At 44.7% G+C, this 19332-nt stretch overlaps 1 protein-coding gene across 1 annotated transcript in view; it reads left to right on the forward strand.

Annotated features, from left to right (window-relative positions):
- The window catches only part of CNTFR (ciliary neurotrophic factor receptor), a 1036238-nt gene that overhangs the window by 668430 nt on the left and 348476 nt on the right, over window positions 1-19332 (forward strand). Inside the window, exon 3 of the mRNA XM_033935683.1 lies at window positions 17058-17139. Coding sequence (XP_033791574.1) covers window positions 17058-17139 — 82 coding nt within the window. The remainder of the gene's footprint in view (window positions 1-17057; window positions 17140-19332) is intronic.

Raw genomic sequence — 19332 nt, forward strand, 5'->3', positions numbered from 1 at the left:
GTATTCGTGTGATTCCAACTGACATTTCAGTTCTCAAATCAGTCGTGTTGTGAAGTCATAATGCCGCTTTACAGAGCAATGGTCAGACCACACTTGGAATACTGTGTCCAACACTGGTCTCCCTACCTAAAGAAGGATATAACCCTGCTGGAGAGGGTGCAAAGACGAGCCACGAAGCTAGTTACAGGTATCAAGAACATGAGCTACAAAGAACGCCTCGGAAAACTGGGATTGTTCACCCTCGAGAAAAGAAGACTGCGAGGGGACATGATAGAGACTTTTAAAATATTAAAAGGATTTGACAAAATAGAGCAAGAAACATCGTTATTCACATTGTCCAATGTGACTCGGACAAGAGGTCATGGATTGAAGCTGAGGGGCACCAGGCCCAGGACAAATATCAGGAAATTCTGCTTCGCACAACGAGTGGTGGACGCTTGGAACGCACTCCCGGAGGAGGTCGTGATGGAGACCACCATTCCGGGATTCAAGGGCAAGTTGGATGCACACCTTCTCGCAAATCACATTGAGGGATACGAGTAAACAAGGTTTCTCAACAGGGAACACCTGGCTTGGCCTCCGCGAGTGCGGGTCGCCGGACTGGATGGACCTAGGGTCTGATCCGGCGAAGCCATTTCTTATGTTCTTATGTAAGTCAATTGCGTATGTTGCATCATTTATAACTGATCTTGGAACTAGGAAATCTTAAAGTTACTACATGCCTTCATAACGGTTCATAGACAGTGGAGCGCAAGACGTCAGCGCGCTGACAATTCGGCGCAAGACAGAAGTGCGCGGGGGAAAAAGTAATTTTTAAAGAGCTCTGACGGGGGGTTTGGGGTGGCAACCCCCCCACTTTAGAGGTTTGCGTTGCTCTTGGAGGGGAGTTCGGGGGGTTGGAAACCTCCATTATAGCGAAAACAGAACTTTTTGTGATTTTTTTTCAGGAAAAATTCCGTTTTCTCTATAATGTGGGGGGGTTTCACCCCCCCCCCCCGCAACGGCAGCGCGAACACTAACCAATAAAGTGGGGGGTTGCCACCCCAAACCCCCAGTCGGAGCTCTTTAAAAATTATTTTTCCCCCGCGCGCTTCTGTCTTCCGCCAAATTGTCGGCGCTGGATTGTCGGCACGCTGGCGTCTGGCGCGCGATTATCCCGTCACCCTTCATAACATATAGGTTGGATTATTGCAATACCCATTCTCTTGGCTTAAGTTGGGCCAATGTACATCGGCTACAATTGGTCCAAAATACTGCCACCAGACTCTTGGCAAGCAATCAAAGAGCAAACCATATTCCTCCTGTATTCCATAAATTGTTTAAAGCGCGACATGCAAAACTTCCAGTGTATCTGGCAAATACTGTCCACAGAGATCCTTGGCTCCTCTCAGAAGGAGCCATTTCCGTTGCCTGGTCTTGGTCAAGTTAAATTAGTCTCGACAAGAAGTTGAGCTTTTTCGTCTGTAGGCCCTGCTTTGTGGAACTCTGTGTTCCACAAGGTTTTAATGGCATGTGGTATTTATCCTTCAGGAAATGGTTGAAAGCAGTACTGCAGTGATGAAATAGTTCTGAAAGGGTTTGCAAACCAACGCATGGATTTTCTTGTTGATTTTTGTTAAAAGTTGGTATTGCTGTAGAAAGCTGATGTAATTTTGTAGTATATTGAATGATGATGTATTTTGCATTTGTATATTTTTAATTGCACTTGTATATTTTTAATTGTATATTTTTTTTTGCATTTGTATATTTTTAATTGTATATTTTTAATTGCACGGATGAATATTTATCTCAACCGTGGTAAATCAAGAATAATTGTTTATTGAAAGCTTCTAAAACCGCTACTAATGACTGGGTTGGCCTGAGCTTCTGTAGAGGTGTTATAACACGGAGTTAGCATCTTCTGAGATGGTTTTCAATACAGGCCCATTTATACCATAATATACCATACCATCCTACATATATGCACTACCACGACTACTACTAATTATTTCTATAGCGCTACCAGACGCAATCAGCGCACAAAGAATATGAAAATAGTCCCTGCTCCAAAGAGCTTATAATCTAAACAGACAAACAAGATGTCATTGCTACAGTTAAGGGGAACGGTTAATCTGGAGGGCAGAGGGGAGTACAGGACAATCAAGCCATTGTGACATCACTGATGAGGTTGGCTGCTATTGGTGGAATGGGGGATTATGACATCACAAGCTCAGCTCTGCTCCCCAAAGACTGAAACTCTTCACACTACTACTACTACTACTAGGAATTATTTCTATAGCGCTACTAGACGTACGCAGTGTTGTACAGAGTCACAAAGAAGACAGTCCCTGCTCCAAAGAGCTTACAACCTAAACAGACAAACAGGATGTCATGGATACAGTTAAGGGGAAGGGTTAATCTGTTGGCTGAGTTAGAGGGCAGAGGAGTAGGGTTAAGGATCGAAGGCTATATCAAAAAGGTGGGTTTTCAGTCTGCTTTTAAACACGGGAAGGGGCTTAATGGACAAACTTGGGTAATTTATTCCAGGCATAGGGGGCAGCTAGATGAAAGGAACGAAGTCTGGAGGAATTGGCAGTGGAGGAGAAAGGCAACGCTAAGAGCGACTTATCTGAGGAACGGAGTTCTCTGGGAGGTGTATAAGGAGAGAGAAGGGAGGAGAGAGATTGAGGGGCAGCAGAAGGTCAGCAATAAGATCTTGAACTGTATGCGAAGGCAGATAGGGAGCCAGTGAAGTGACTTAAGGAGAGGGGTGACATGAGCGTAGCGAGGTTGGTAGAAGATGAGTCAGGCAGCAGAGTTTTGCACAGATTGCAAGGGGGAGAGGCGACACTGAGGGATACGAGTTAGGAGTAGATGCTAAGTACATATACACATATAATACCAGTATCGTGTACTATGTTCATACTAAATCCTACTTATTTGCACACATATCCGTATCATGCTCTATGCTGTGCTTCTGGTGGGGACTTGCCTGGGTTCTCTTCTATGTTACTTAATTAGTTAAAGTAGTCTGTGATAATAAATCCAGTCCAGTCCACCTTTAATTTGCCCTTTAATTCACCCACAGAAATTAAAAAAAAAAACACGGGAAGGGGAGACGGGGCTCACATTGTAAAAAGGCTTAGAAGCAGAGGGAAGCCCTTTAATTCACACTGGGAGTTCTTGTAGAACAGTTGGGGCTTTGGAAAATCAGTGGCTGGGGGGGAGAGTTAGCAGATTTCCCTGGACATGTCCCCCTTATCGAGGACATGTCAGGGGGTCCAGACGTCTTTTCAAAACCTGGCACTTTGTCCGGGTTTTGAAAAACTTCCTCGAAATTGCGTCGGGCAGGGAGCGGGGGCCGGGGCTAGGGCTGGGTTAGGGTGGGGCTAGGGCGGGATTGGGGGCGGGACTGGGGCGGGGATGGGTGGAACTGGGCAGGCCTGGGAGAGGGTCTAGGGTGTCCAGATTTTACCATGGGGGGGGGCAGCACAGACTCTTCGGACTCAGGGCAGCTAGCTTGCATTGCCTGCCCAGAGAGCCACAAACACCCGGATTCTGTAAATGGCGCCTAGCAAAACAGCGTCAGTCACACTTGGCACCGTTAACAGAATTGTGGCTAGCGGCGCCTAAGAAAAAACTTTGGTGATGGTAATGTAGGTCAGGCTTTTAAAGGGCCTATATTTTCGGCGCCTACGTTTTGGGGAGAACGGTGCCTAAAAGCGCCTAGTGACGTCTAAGGCTGTCTCTGCCCTTAAACAGGCCCACTTTGACCAAGGCGCAATTCTGGCACAAACTGAAACTGAACCCAGACAAGACAAAATTAATTCTCCTCGAAAATAATAAAACCGCAACCATAACAAATCTAGTACTAAACTCAATCATATACCCAATACAACCCACTCTAAAACTTCTAGGAATGACGATAGACAGATGTTGTACTATGCAACCACAAATCAACAAAACAACACAAAAATCATTCGCGGTTATGAGAAACTTGAGGCAAGTTCGAAAATTCTTCGACAGAATACAATTCCAGCTCTTGGTCCTAGTCCTAGGTCTTCTAGAGCAGTGTTTTTCAACCTTTTTTGGGCAAAGGCACACTTGTTTCATGAAAAAAATCACGAGGCACACCACCATTAGAAAATGTTAAAAAATTTAACTCTGTGCCTATATTGACTATATATAAACTAATTCTCTTGAATAGGAATCAAATAAACACAAAGAAAGTATTTTATAATTATTTTATTATGAAATATTAAGTAAACAGAATATTGAAAAATGATAAAATACTTTATTCAGTGCGAAACCTGGGCCTGTTTGGCTGAACACAAAGCTGATATTCTGGCTGGAATTGAAGAAAGACACACACGTAGCTCTTCGTCAACAGCCGTTCCCTTCACCGCCCCGTCACCGTCACCGCCATCCCTTTCACCGCCCCGTCACCGCCACTGCCATCCCATTCACCGCCCCGTCACCGTCCCCGCTGCATCCATATAAGCCTTAGTACTGTAATATTTAGCTTATTCCTTTCTTATAAATCAAAGTTCCTTCTGCTGAACTAGAGAAAGAGATGTTCAGCTGGTAGGGCTTTGTTTATAAATTTTTATCAACACAACTAATATACTACTTTATCCTAAAGCAAAAAAAAAAAAATAAATATAATTTTTTTTTCTACCTTTGTTGTCTGGTTTCTGCTTTCCACATCTTCTCATTCAATTCCTTCCATCCACTGTGTGTCTTCTCTCTACGTCTTCCATTTGCTGTTACTGTGCCTCTCCCTTCACCCCCCCCCCCCCCAATTGGTCTAGCACCCATCTTCTTCCCTCTGCTCCCCCATAGTCTGGCATCTGTCTTCTTCCCACTCTGTCTTCCACATTTCCCTTCGGGGTCTGTTCCTCTCCACCCTCCTTCAATGTCTGTCCTATTCCTTTCCACCACCACCCTTCCCTCCCTCCTTTACCATCTGTTCCTTTCTACTACCCTTCAGCTCCTCTCACGTGGCTTATCTATCTACCTTCCTCCCTCTTATTTTCATGGCACGTTACAATGTAATTTGTGCAAGCCACTGGAGCCTGCGAGCTCGGTCCCTGTCCCATCCCCACAAACCATCTCGCTTCTGTGCTCCTATTTTCTCCATTTCTAATATCTCCCCTATGTATCTGCCATTGCCCCCCCTGTGTCCATATACCATCCCCATGGCATGTCCCCTTTTTGTCTCTGTCCCTATGCCCCATGTACATAATTTCCCCTCTTTCTGTTACCTTCCTGTGTCCAGATTTCCCCTATCTTCCTCTTCCATACCAGTGTGTCTCTTCTTTTCAACCCCATCTAGCTTTTTTCCCTCTTTCTTCCCCCCCCTGCTTCTAGCATCTGGCTCACCTGCCTGTCCTTCCCTTTCTTTCCTGCTGTGGGTTTTTCTTTCCGTCTTCATCCCCTTGGCCCAGAATCCTTTTCCCTTTCACTCCCTCCTTCCAATTTGAGCCGGGAACACGAGCGATCGCACGGTCCCCGCAGCCACCACTCGCCTGCCCAATCGATCCTACTGTTTAGCCAGCTCTCTCCCTTCGCCTCACCTTAGTTTGTAGGTTTTGTTTTTCGGCGACGCACACGCGCGGCTGCTCAGTGTTCAATCTTCTGCTCTGCTGCAACTTCCTGTTTCCGGTTGCGTCAGAGCAGAAGATCGAAACTGAACAGCAGCGGGGACCGGGGGAGTCTCATGGGAGCGCGTGCGGGACCCGGCCTGAGGCCTAATCAGTGTCTGCACCGTACGGCACACCAGGCAACATCTCGCGGCACACTAGTGTGCCGCGGAACAGCGGTTGAAAAGCACTGTTCTAGACTACTGCAACATCCTCTATCTCCCCTGCCTGCCAACCATGATAAGACAACTAGAAACAGTTCAAAACACAGCGCTAAGACTTATCTATTCACTGAGGAAACACGACCACATCACGGTGGCACACCTCGACTCACACTGGCTCCCAATACAAACAAGAATACTATTCAAATTCTACTGCCTACTATTTAAAACCATAAACGGAGACAGCCCAGCCTATCTAAATAATCGCCTAATCCAAACTACCTCAACAAGACACAAGAGAACACACAAACCGTTGACGCATCCCCAATCAGAGACGTAAAATGAAAAAAAACTGTACGATAGCTTTCTAGCCACACAAGCAGCAAAACTGGACCACCAACTCTCCAATTTACTGTTAACGACCCCAGACTACAAATCGTTCAGAAAAGAAATAAAAACCCTGCTATTCAAGAAATCCTTGAAGACAAACTAACGCCGCAAGATTCGTCCCAATTCTCTGAAGCAACTCGCTTTTCTCTTCAATTCCCCTGGAAATGGCCAGACAACTCCTTTTGTAATCCGCCTTGAACCGCAAGGTAATGGCGGAATAGAAATCACGAATGTAATGTAATGTACTTTGGCAGATGCCCAGCAGTGCCTACTTCTTTTAAAATGTGTTTTTAATCCGTTTTAAACGGTGCGTTCAATTACCGCACCAATTAAAGCCGATTCGTGCAATTAAGTTGGGCGCCAGTAGGCATGCCGGCGCCTAATGTTCGGCTTCTTATACAGAATTGGGTCCAAAGCCACTTGCTGTTCCTGGGCAATGAGCATGGGCACGAACCTGGCAGTGCTCCACCATGCGGGAGCCACCTTCTGCTACACGCGGCGGCAGTGCGTCACGCGGGAGCTCATCCCTAGATAAATTTTAATCCAGTTTAAAAACAGTTCTTTTTAAAGATGCTTTTGCACTTTGATCGTCCTTTCAAGGATGTTTTTAACTTGGCCGTTTTGGCCTTTCATTTCGTTTTCCCCATTATCTGTTCTTTACAGCTCCTTCCCCATCTTCTCTCTTTCCAGTAAGTCATGTCTATTTGTTTGTTTTTTGTTTTAATGGGCATTGTCTTGTATTTTAGAATTTTAAATTCTGTAAAACCACTTTGAATTACGATAAGGCGATTTATCAAAATTTTAATAAACTTGGATAGACCCAGGACTTTCCCAAAAAGAGCTGAGCACCTCAGAGGCCTAGAGAAGAGCAATTACAGCCTAAGTAGGAATAAAGCAAGAAAGATGGAAAAAAAAAAAAAACCCCAAAAGAAACGTATCAGGGACTGACACATTCAAGGTGTTGCACTTCGGAAACACAGGTGCAAGTTTAAGGACCAGCAGTACATCATTTCTAACATCGTGGAATGGAGACCTAGTGCGGGAAACTTCCCAGCATTTGTTCTAGAAGCCTCTGAAAGGCCACACTGCATGTGAATTCAGGCCTACTGCCCACCACCGCCACACGGGGCCAGACGGTCTCTCTTTATCTGCAGAGCAGTGAGGTTGTGCTCTTCCGTTTCTCCACACAGCTTGCAACTGGTCTTGGTCAAGGTTTAGAGCCTGATTGGATTTTCTCATATAAGTGCTGTACTGGGCTAATAATTCCTCTGCTTCTCCCCCCCCCCCCCCTCCCCCACTTAAAAAAACAAAACAGATCGGGTGTATCGGAGAGAACAGAACTATATGAGTCACAGAAAACATTTCATGAAGGCAAGCATGTAAGCAGGGAGTACAGGCCGAAATGTCCAACGGAAGCAAAATGGAGCTCCGGGGAGCCCACGAGGGACGATCTGGCGAGGCTGGTAAGTCAGTGTATGAATGAGTTAGAGCGGTCACAGTCACACTGCGTCTATGGAGGTTGGAGATTTTTCTTCAATGAAAGACGCCAGTAGTTCCGGATCGGTGAAGTCGCGTGTTTGATTAAGGTATGTGATTCTCATTCTGGCGGGGTAGGAAATTCCCAAACGAGCGCCCATCTTCTTTAGTTGAGGACGAAGAGCCAGAAGTTGTTGTCTTGATTTCACAGTGTTCTTGTGAAGGTCGGGCAGGAATAGTATCTTGTGCCCCTCGAAGGTAATAGGAGCGAGTGTGCGGGCTTTTTGCATGATCTCCAGCACCTGCTGGTACCGGAGAATTTTGAGTATAATCGGTCGAGGGCGCTGATCACGCTGTTGCCGAGTTGAAGGTGTGCGGTGGGCTCTCTCGATCTCAAAGTCTTTGGTAAATTTAATGTTTAGGAGAGATGGGATGAATGTTTCGAGGAAGGCCAGTATATGAGTGCCCTCCCGATTTTCCAGCACACCAAGCAGCCGCACATTGTTCTGGCGCGAGCGGTTGCTCGCGTCTTCAAGTTCCCGCTCGATGAGGAGAGAGCGCTTTACATGCGTCTGCAGGGCCTTGATATTGGCATCGGCTTTGTATTTTTTTCTCTACTTATAAAATCAATAAAACATTTTGAACTAAAAAAAAAAAAAACATATCCTAGCATTTTTTAAATTTTATATATACATATTTATTTATTTAAGACACTTGTAGCCCGCACATCATCCATCTATGCGGATAACAACGATACATAATCAAACAAAACATAGCAAATTATTAAAATAACAGCATACATTTTAAAAAAAAACTAACACATGTGCCTTAAAATAAAAAGCCAAGCAATTATCAAATTACAAAGTAACCCAATTTTGAAAAGGCAAGTTGAAAAAAATGGGCTTTCAAACTTTTCCGAAATGCCAAAAAAATCAAAGGTCAGACGGATAGTAAAGCTCCGGCTACTTGGAACATACGTGATCGATTGCAGCTTTGGAGACAGAACGAAGAAGGCATATAAGTCTGTAGCAGAGAAGCAATCGCCTCGGGCAACAGATCCTGGACGGATTTGAATACCAAGGTCAGAAGCTTAAACTGTGACCTCCAAACAACCAGCAACCAGTGAAGTTTGTCCAGCACAGGTGTAACATGGGAATAACGGGGCAATCGAGCGATTACCCTGGCAGCGATATTTTGAGCCACCTGAAGCGCTCTGACTGAAGTCTTTGGCAAGCCACAAAAAAGAGAATTATAATAGTCTAGATGTGGTAAGACATAACTCTGCATATTATATGCTGGTACTCACACCTGGGACAATGGAGGAGTAAGTGACTTGCCTAGGAGCAGTGGGGGATTTGAACTCACAACCTCAGAGGCTGTAGTGTTAACCACTGTGCCACTGTAGCTTGTTGGCCTGCTTAGGCCTGAGTGTTCTGGAAAGGGTTAATTTTTTTTCCCCCTATCATTCTCCACAATAAAGCCATTTGATTTTGCTTTGGCTGTCTTCCCTCCCAGTGGGTTCAGTAAATGCTCCCAGCGTGCTAGGACCATGTCACGTACCGGCACGCATATTTGGGTGCTTCTCATGTCTAGGGCCCTACCATAATGTTTCCAAAACATTCTATTACTACTCAGAGTAACTGTAGCTTTAAACTTCAGTTTCCAGTAATTAGGAAGCGTCAACTGGTACGATTATTTTATTATCAGGCTGTTGAGACCTGGAATGGGCTTCCTTTAGAAATAAGAAGCCTGAATTTGTATATTATTTTTCATAAAGTTTTAAAGACCTACTTTTTTTTTGCTAAATGTTATTCTTGATATTTTAACTCTTTGTGCAATAATTTTTAAGTGCATTGTGCTCCCCTTAATGTAGGGTTCTTCTTGTAATCCGCTCTGAATCTGAATTGAAAAATAGTAGAATATAAGACCTACTGATTGGATTGGTTTCCTTTTGTAAACTCTGTCAACAGATTTCAAAAAGAACCATTAAGAGTCAAGAGGAACACCACAAAAATATTCTTAGTGCTTGGAAGTCCATTCCATCGACTTTGGAGTTGGGGGCATTGATTGCCATGGCCCCTGAAGCCGCATCAGATACTGGGGGTGCATTGACTTCGAGCATCAGTAGCACCCATCGGGACCAAGCATCTTTTGATCCCATACCAAAGATTCAACCTCATCCTTGTCAACGCCAAGGTATTCTGATGCTGGGCGATGTACAGAGGCCTAGAAGTATTAGTCCCCTTCAAGGCACTGCACCAGCAACACAGCATCAGCATCACCAGTACAGATAGACAGACAGCATCAGCACTGCCAGTACCTGAGAAGCCTCAGGGCCATGAGGATTGCTCTCTCTCCAAAGATTCAGTGCCAGCATGCCAGCCATCACTGGGCCAGGACCAGCCTTCCAGTTCGACTCCAGTACCTTCTATGAACCTAACCACCCTGACTGAGCCCCCACCTGTACCATTGCCTGTCCTCAAGAATCAGTCAATGCTCCAGGAGGCGCAGGGGTGTCTTCTAGTCTGAAGCAATGCGAAGATATCGTGGTGGTCACTGTTGGGCCCAATGTTGGTCCAGCAACTTCTGGAGTCCCATGGTCTCCTTGTTGGTCATGCATGGACACTATTGCTTGAAGAAGAATTGAGGTCAGCACCAGCCGAAATGGTGTCAGTATATAGTCTCTTTAATGAAACCTCAGCACTCTCATCCAGAGAGATTGGCTATGATTCCATCTCTCTGAGGTGGGTGCAGACTCAGAAGACTATTAAGTTTAAAGTGTTGTGCATGTTGTTTAAGTGAGTCTAATATGGACTGTTTCTGAGGAAGAGCCCAAGGTTCTCCCAGAGGATGGATCTTTGGACCTTCCTTCTAGATTTCTCTCCTACTCATGAAAGGAGAACATCTACCCTCTGAGGAGTTTTCTTTTATCATTTCGGTTAGGGAGAAGGCACAGACCCATTTAAGTTGGAGGAAGAGAATGAGCCTGTGGTTGAAATGTTGGACATTCCTGACTTATCGCAGAACTAGAAAGGTTCAAAGAAGAGCGACCAAGATGATCAAGGACATGGAACTCCTCTCGTATGAGGAAAGACTAAAAAGGTTAGGGATCTTCAGCTTGGAAAAGAGATTTCTTAGGGGAGTTATGATTGAAGTCTACAACATCCAGAGCGGTGTAGAATAGGGACAAGAGGAACAAATTTTTACTCCATCAAAAATTACAAAGACTAGGGGACACTCAATGAAGTTATAGGGAGATACTTTTAAAACAAATAGGAGGAAATAATTTTTTTAATTCAGAGAATATTTAAGCTCTAACGCATTGCCAGAGGATGTGGTAAGAGCGGTTAACATATCTGGTTTTAAAAAAGGTCTGGACAAGTTCCTGGAGGAAATATCCACAGTATGTTCATGATCTATGTTTTATTCTTGAGGGGTATTCATGTTTAATGGTTTGGAAAACTTTGTCTCCGTAGCTCAAATACTATGAGGCTATATTAATCAGAGCTACTGTGCTGTGTCATAATAGGAGCTGTATACAGAAGTCATACTACCGTTATTTCCCCATATATAGGCAGCAGCCTATACAAGGGTTTTACAAACCCGTGTATGGGGTGCAGCCTAGTTAAATGGAGAGACCAATATAAAAAATTTTAATCATCCCCCCTACCCCCGATACCTTTTTCAGAAGCCTCCTCGCTGGTGCACAGCTCGGGTCTCCAGTGGTGCAGGGCAGCATACGGCCTGCCCTGCACCACTTGCTGAGTGCCTGAGGTCAGTTCTCGCGAGTCCTGCGAGAGCTGAGGTCGGCCATTCAGCGGGCAGTGCGGAGGCAGGCTGGATGCACCACTGGAAACCCTTCAATGTACTAAAGCAGATATTGCTTGTCTCCAGGAGACCAGACTGACAGATGAGGAACATCTTAAGATAAAAAGACTATGGATAGGTGAGGTATTTTTCTCCTCTTCTACAGGCCGTCATGGTGGTGTGGCAGTTTTACTCCGTAGGTCCTCCCCCTTGGGCGTTCAGATCCTAGACAAAGATATAGAAGGTAGATATCTACTGTTGCGTCTCCAGGTGGGGGATATCTATTATCTTTTGTTAGTGGTATATGGGCCAAATTCTTTACCATTTCCTTTTTTTCAACACCTGATTGCGCTGTGTTCTCGTTATTCTGGTGATCCCTTACTTTTGGTGGGGGATGTCAGTCTAGTGATGGACCCTGAATTGGATAGGTCCTCCTGCCCTGCTACTTCCATAGGTATACGGGGCTCAATCCTTAAAAATTTTTGTTCTAATCTAGATTTAATTGATCCATGGCGGCTCCTCTATCTGGAAGTACGAGATTATACCCATCTATCTCGTGCTCATGGTTCTTGGTCTCGTCTTGATTATGTTTTGTTGTCTTTCTCTCTATTTTCGCAGGTCAGGGAGGCGAGAATTGGTCATATCCATATTTCTGATCATGCACCAGTTTGGATTGATATCCAATTAGAGGCTTCCCCTTTTCGCTCAGGGCATTGGAGGTTTCCTGCTTTTTTGGCCCAAGATCCTGAGTTTCAAAAATTTCTATTGGCTCAATGGGAAGATTATGTCTCTAATAATGCCCAGCACTTAGATGATCCTCTTTTATTTTGGGATGCTGCTAAATCGGTCCTTCGAGGACATATTTTAGCTTATACTTGTACAAGGTTGCGTAGAGCAAATAAAGCTATTATTGTAATGGAACGTGCATTGCAAGTTGCTAATGCATTGCAAGTACATTGAACGTGCATTGCAAGTATCTATATGGCGAAACCCTCAGAGGCTACCAAAGAAAAGTACTTAACCGCACAGGCTACTCTTAACACTCTGCTTCATTCTAAGATGCAACGGTGGGCCTCTTATCGTAAATATCATTTTCAAAGATATGGTAATAAACCAGGTAAATTGCTGGCTAGAATGGTGGATCTGCATAAAGGTAGGAAGCCTATTTTAGCTATACATTCTTCTGGGGGCACGATCGTTTCTCGTACCGCAGATATAATCCATGTGTTGAAAGAGTATTTTGCATCCCAATATGATGTAAGCCCTCTTCTGCCATCTGAATTGGTTAACGATTATTTAGATTCTTCAGGGATGCCGCGTCTTTCGGGGGAGGCAGTACAGCAGCTTAATCGTCCGTTACAGGCTTTAGAGATCCAGAAAGCTATTAGGGCTATTAAGCCTGGTACTGCCCCTGGCCCTGATGGTTTCTCAGGTGAATTTTATTGAATTTTAGAGACATCGCTTTGCGGCCCTCTGTTGTCTTATTTTAACGAGGTTATACGAAGTGGTTCATTTCCTCGATTTGCTAACGAGGCATCTATAGTTCCTTTACTTAAACTTGGTAAAGCTGCAGATCTCCCAGGCTCTTATCGGCCTATCTCTCTACTCAGTGTGGACCTTAAGCTTTTTTCTCGTATTTTAGCAAATAGATTGCTCCCTTATATTCCTCTGCTAATCCATAAAGACCAAGCTGGCTTTGTTCCAGCACGGCAATCAGTGTTAAATGTACGTAAGATTCTACTTGCCTTGGCTCACGCTCAGCAAGAGGCGCTTCCAACTTTATTTGTGAGCTTGGATGCGGCTAAAGCATTTGACAATGTCTCCTGGACCTATATGGGAGGGGGAGATCGGTAATGTCGGGGGGGCGGTCGGTAGTGTCGGGGGTGGGGCGGTCGGTAGTGTCGGGAGGGTGCGTCTTCGGGCAGGAGGGATTGGGCACCTTCCTCCCAGCGATCGGACAGGCCGCGGCCCGCTATACTTATTGCGGCAGAGAGATCCCTTGCCGCGATAAGTATAGCGGCCGCGTCTACTTACAATGTAGACCAGCATTTTGCTGGCCTACATTTTAAGCCTCTCATCTACTAGGGAGACGCGTAGTGCCGCCTAGGTTCAGCCTAAGGCCCGCCTAAGGCCCTTAGACGAGCTTAGGCATCTTGCGGGTCTCCCTAGGCTCCCGGAGGCGCCTTCAGGCCTGCCTGGGGAGTATTTTTTTTTTTTAAAACGTGCATCCCGATTGGCTGATTAGACAGCTGTAGGACGCCTACAGCTGCCTAAAATTGGGATGCACTTTAAGAGAATCAGGCCCTTTTTGCCTGGAATGGGGATTTCACGGTTTACTTACTGGGAATCTAAGGGACTGGTATATTTGTTTCATTTAGTCCATCGGGATGGTACCATTAAATCCTTTGCCCAGTTATGTAGAGAATATGATCTGACCGATAGGGACTGGTTTGCATATTTGCAGATCCATCACTATTTGAATTCCCTTAAGCGATCTAATCTGGACACTGCTAAACGTGAAACATTGTCTACGGCTTACACGTTAGACTCCCAAATGATGGTGCCTCTTAAATTTGATCATCGTTATCTGAAAGATGAGGCCCCATTGCCTGACTATGCAAAATACCAGATCGCTTGGGCACAGGATCTTAATGTTATACTGCCAGATGACACTATTTCTACTGCTGTAACTCGATTGCCCTCTTTAAGGAAATATATATACTTTTTTGAAATGCAATATAAATTGCTATTTCGATTATTTGTTTCACCTAAGTGGGCGCATCGAGCTAAATTACGCCCTTCTCCATGCTGTATGACATGTGGATTTTTGGAAGCTACCCTTGGCCATATGTTTTGGTCTTGCCCGGCTGTTCAATCCTTTTGGGCCAGCTTATTTACCTTTATCAGACATATTTGGAAGATGATAGTACGTCCTACACCAGAACTACTTTTTGGGGTCTTACCCTCTCAGCATCCTAGACTACCTGGAGCTAGGATCTTTCTGCGATGGTCAATCTTGTCCGCTTTAAAATGCATTTTGTTGTTGTGGTTAGAACCAACTGTCCCTACGCTTTCCTTGTGGAGGTCTCAGATGATTACTTTGCTAGCCTGGGAACTCCGGAGTGTTCCGAACCTCTCATAAGAACATAAAAAGGAGCCTCCGCTGGGACAGACCAGAGGTCTATCCTGCCCAGCGGTCCGCTCACGCGGCGGCCCATCAGGCCTATCGCCTGAACAGTGGTCCCAGACTAATTTTGTAACTTACCTCTAATCTTCTAATCCTCTAATCCTATCCTTATAACCTACCTCTACTCCTATCTGTACCCCTCAATCCCTTTGTCCTCTAGGTACCTATCCAAACCACTTGGGAACCCTTTTGGAATACTATGACATCTGTGTCTAGAAGCCGTATTTTGAATTACTGAATATATGTTTAATTATGTGTCTGTATATATGAGTTAGATCTTCCATTTTTTAAACATAGGCTGCCCTTTTCTGCGGCCTATACATGGGTGCGATCTATGCAGAGAGGCGGCCTTTACATGGGGAAATATGATACACAGAAACCACACAGAAAACTGACGGCAAGGAGGTTCATTTTTAGAAGCAATTATGCAGTGAATGTTTTATGAAAGAAAGGCCTGTTAAAGCTTAGCTCTGTAATATATATTAAGTATAATATATGTGTATATTTATTCAAGAACTAAGACCCAGAATTTTTAAACATAAAGTGCTGTTGAATTCTTAGTCTCATAAATAGCTGATAAAAAGCTGATAAAAATTTTTATTTTTAGCAGCTGTTTAAGAGACTAAGCCTCTTCTATCAAACTGCGCTAGCAGTTTTCAGCGCAGAGAGCCGCACTGAATGGTCCGCGCTGCTCTCAATGCTCATAGGAACTCTATGAGCGTCAGGAGCAGCGCGGGCCATTAAGCACAGCTCTCTGCGCTATCGTCTGCTAGCGCAGTTTAATTGAAGAGGGAGTTAGTTTTTGTTTGGATTGCTGCTAAAAAAAATGGCCCTTGGAGCTTCCTCAGAGCCCCATGAATGAAGGGGTGATGAAAAGTTCTCGGTAGAGGGCAGGGGGGGCAATCCACCCCAGGCGCTCTCTGACCCCCCTCTCCCATCCCCGCTCCTCTCCTTGCTGCGCACCCCTTGCTTTTCTCCAAACTATTTTTACTTCTGCGGCACGAGGTTGCTGCTCGCGGCGACAGTGGCATTCTCCTTGGCGTCACTTCTGAGGCCGGCGCTTAGGAAGTGACGTCAAAGGGCGAGCCGACACCGATGTGGGCATGCTGCTCACACCAGAGAAGTTAAAAAGGGAAGGGGGTGTGCGTGCGGCAGGGGGAGGCAGAGAATACTTACTATGCCGCTGCTCGTATGTAATAAAACTGAGCTAAATATAGGACAATCGAGCCATTTTGACATCATTGATGAGGTTGGCTCTTATTGGTGGAATGAGGCATTATGACATCACAATCTCAGCTCTGGTTACCAGAGACTGAAACTCTTCATACTATAAGCGGGTGCTGAAAAGTTCTCAGCCCAACCAAGAAGAGAATGAGGGGTATATGGTTCAACCAATGATCTGAAACAACGTCAAAACAGAGACTTTTGTTTCTGCAAATTGGCACTTAATGAAATAAGATGAAACTCTTTTTCAACTACTCAGAATTTAGGAAGTTGGTTGGTTGGGCTGAGAACCTTTCGGCACCCCCTCCTATGTAATAAAAGTGAGCCAAGTATAGAATAATGAAGCCATTGTGACATCACTGATGAGGTTGGCTGTTATTGGTGGAATGAGGCATTATGACATCACAATCTCATCTCTGGTTACCAGAGTCTGAAAATCTTCACACTACGAGGGGGTGCTGGAAAGTTCTCAGCCCAACCAAGAAGAGAATGGCGCGGATACGGTTCTATCAATGACCTGAAACAATGTCAAAACAGAGAATTTTGTTTCTGCAAATTGGCACTTTATGAAATAAGATAACCCTCTTTTCAGCTCCATTGGCAAAATAACGCTCAAAATTTAGGAAGTTGGTTGGTTGGTCTGAGAACTTTTCATCACCCCTCATAGTCACCTACCTATTAGAACTGAAGGCTGACCTGAAGGAAGGATATTTTATAGTCTGATGAAAGGGAAGAAAGAATCAGTTCGGAGAACAAGGGGCAAAAAACAAAATATTTTAGGATGAAACCGAAATGAGCCCAAAAGAGGATGATGGTCCGTCTTCAAAACAGGTGAACTGACCTGTCTGGCAGTCTGACTTGCAGCAAACTGCAGGAAATAAAACTTTGTGTTATTAATGATGACGCTCCCTCTAGGAATTGGGCTTTTCTGTTTCCATTTGGGGCTGAGAGCCCTTGCTGGGCCAGCAGTTCATTCGCTGAAAGCTCTCCCTGGCATTTCTGTACCAGATGGGGTGGCTTGCTCTCATCGGACGCCCTGCTCCCTCTCTGGTCAGGATTAATCCTGTTTAATTTGAGCAGGTGACTCAATGTGAAGGCGCAGCTCCGTTGCTTCCAGCCGGTGTGCATGCGAGTCCGCCTGGGTTCTGATTGACCCCACCCTAAGCATTTCCCCTTTGTTTCTTTCAACAGATGGCGAGCAGTGTCACGTCAGCCTGCTGTATTGTGTTGACTGCAGTAACGGTGGTATATTCACAGAGGCACAGCCAGCAGGGTAAGTGGGCGATGCACAGTCTACCCTTTCTTGTGAAAAAAAAAAAAAAAAAAAAAAAGCTCCAGATGCGCAAGACCGATGGATTACGTGGTGTAAAGTTTCCGATCTCTATTCTGGTGATCTCACAGCTAGCCATGATTTTAGGACATCCACAATCAGAGAGATGTTTGACGATATTAGTTCTCCGGTGTGGCACCGTGGTTAGAGCTACAGCCTCCGCACCCTGCGGATGTGGGTTCAAATCCTGCACTGCTCCTTGTGACCCCGGGCAAGTCGCTTAATCCCCTAATTGCTTCAGGTACATTAAGTAGAATGTGAGCCTACCATGACAGACAGCGAGAAGGCTAGAAACGGTGTTCAGTTACAAAAATTGGATAGCTCTAAGTCTAATAGATGTTGGCACTGTCATCTCGAGGCAGGGACTTTAGATCATTTATTATTCTATTGTCCATTTATTATGACTTTTTGGAAATCAATTTGAGACCAAATTAATTGTTTATTAGACAATCCAGTGGCATTATCATATGATACTGTGATGTTTGGTATGGCAATGAGAGTGAAAAGTCAGATTTCTACAAATAACAAATTATTACTTATAATGACTGGGGTTGCCATTCAACGAATTACGTGTAATTGGAAAAACTGGAGTAGATTAAATTATAAATTTTGGTGGAATTCCTTATGTCATATATATAAAATGGAGAGATTTTTGGCAATACAGCGGGGTAGTTTCAAGAAATTTCAAGATGTTTGGGAGCCATTAACAAAGTATTGTACTAATTAGATGAAATTTTCTTTTCCCTTAAATTTACAAGTTCAATTGTGAGGGAAGGGGGGGGACTTTATTAGTATCTATATATATAAAATCGGAGGTATGTGTGTATGTGTGTGTGTATGTGCCGCGATCACGCAAAAACGGCTTGACCGATTTGAACGAAACTTGGTATGCAGATCCCTCACTACCTGGGATGATATGTTCTGGGGGTCTCGCGGCCCACCTGCACACGTGGGCGGAGCTACAAACAGAAAATCAGATTTCACCCATTCATGTCAATGGAAAACATGTAAAAAGCTGCCATTCTCACTGTAATTCAAAAATGGCTTGACCGATTTTAACGAAACTTGGTATGCAGATCTCTCACTACCTGGGGTGATATGTTCTGGGGGTCTCGCAGCCCACCTGCACACGTGGGCAGAGCTACAAACAGAAAATCAGATTTCACCCATTCATGTCAATGGAAAAAATGTAAAAAGCTTCCATTCTCACAGTAATTCCAACTACCTGGGGTGATATGTTTTGGGGGTCTCGCAGCCCACCTGCACACGTGGGCGGAGCTACAAACATAAAATCAGATTTCACCCATTCATGTCAATGGAAAAAATGTAACAAGCTGCCATTCTCACAGTAATTCAAAAACGGCTTGACCGATTTTAACGAAACTTGGTATGCAGATCCCTCACTACCTGGGGTGATTTGTTCTGGGGGTCTCGCGGCCCACCTGCACACGTGGGCGGAGCTACAAACAGAAAATCAGATTTCACCCATTCATGTCAATGGAAAAAAATGTAAAAAGCTGCCATTCTCACTGTAATTCAAAAACGGCTTGACCGATTTGGACGAAACTTGGTATGCAGATCCCTCACTACCTGGGGTGATATGTTCTGGGGGTCTCGCGGCCCACCTGCACACGTGGGCGGAACTACAAACAGAAAATCAGATTTCACCCATTCATGTCAATGGAAAAAATGTAACAAGCTGCCATTCTCACAGTAATTCAAAAACGGCTTGACCGATTTTAACGAAACTTGGTATGCAGATCCCTCACTACCTGGGGTGATTTGTTCTGGGGGTCTCGCGGCCCACCTGCACACGTGGGCGGAGCTACAAACATAAAATCAGATTTCACCCATTCATGTCAATGGAAAAAATGTAAAAAGCTGCCATTCTCACAGTAATTCAAAAACGGCTTGACCGATTTGAATCTCAAAGAATAGCAAGATTCCGGAATCCCAGAGAATAACAAGATTCTAGAATCTCAAAGAGTAGCAACATTCCATGCTACCAATCCATGTCAAGCAGTGGCTTCCCCCGTGCCTTTCTCAATAACAGACTATGGACTTTTCCTCCAGGAACTTGTCCAAACCTTTCTTAAAATCAGCTTCGCTGCAGCTTTGACTGCACAGCATGATAAA

The sequence above is a fragment of the Geotrypetes seraphini genome, chromosome 1, assembly GCF_902459505.1.
Source record: "Geotrypetes seraphini chromosome 1, aGeoSer1.1, whole genome shotgun sequence".
Taxonomy (NCBI): Eukaryota; Metazoa; Chordata; class Amphibia; order Gymnophiona; family Dermophiidae; genus Geotrypetes; species Geotrypetes seraphini.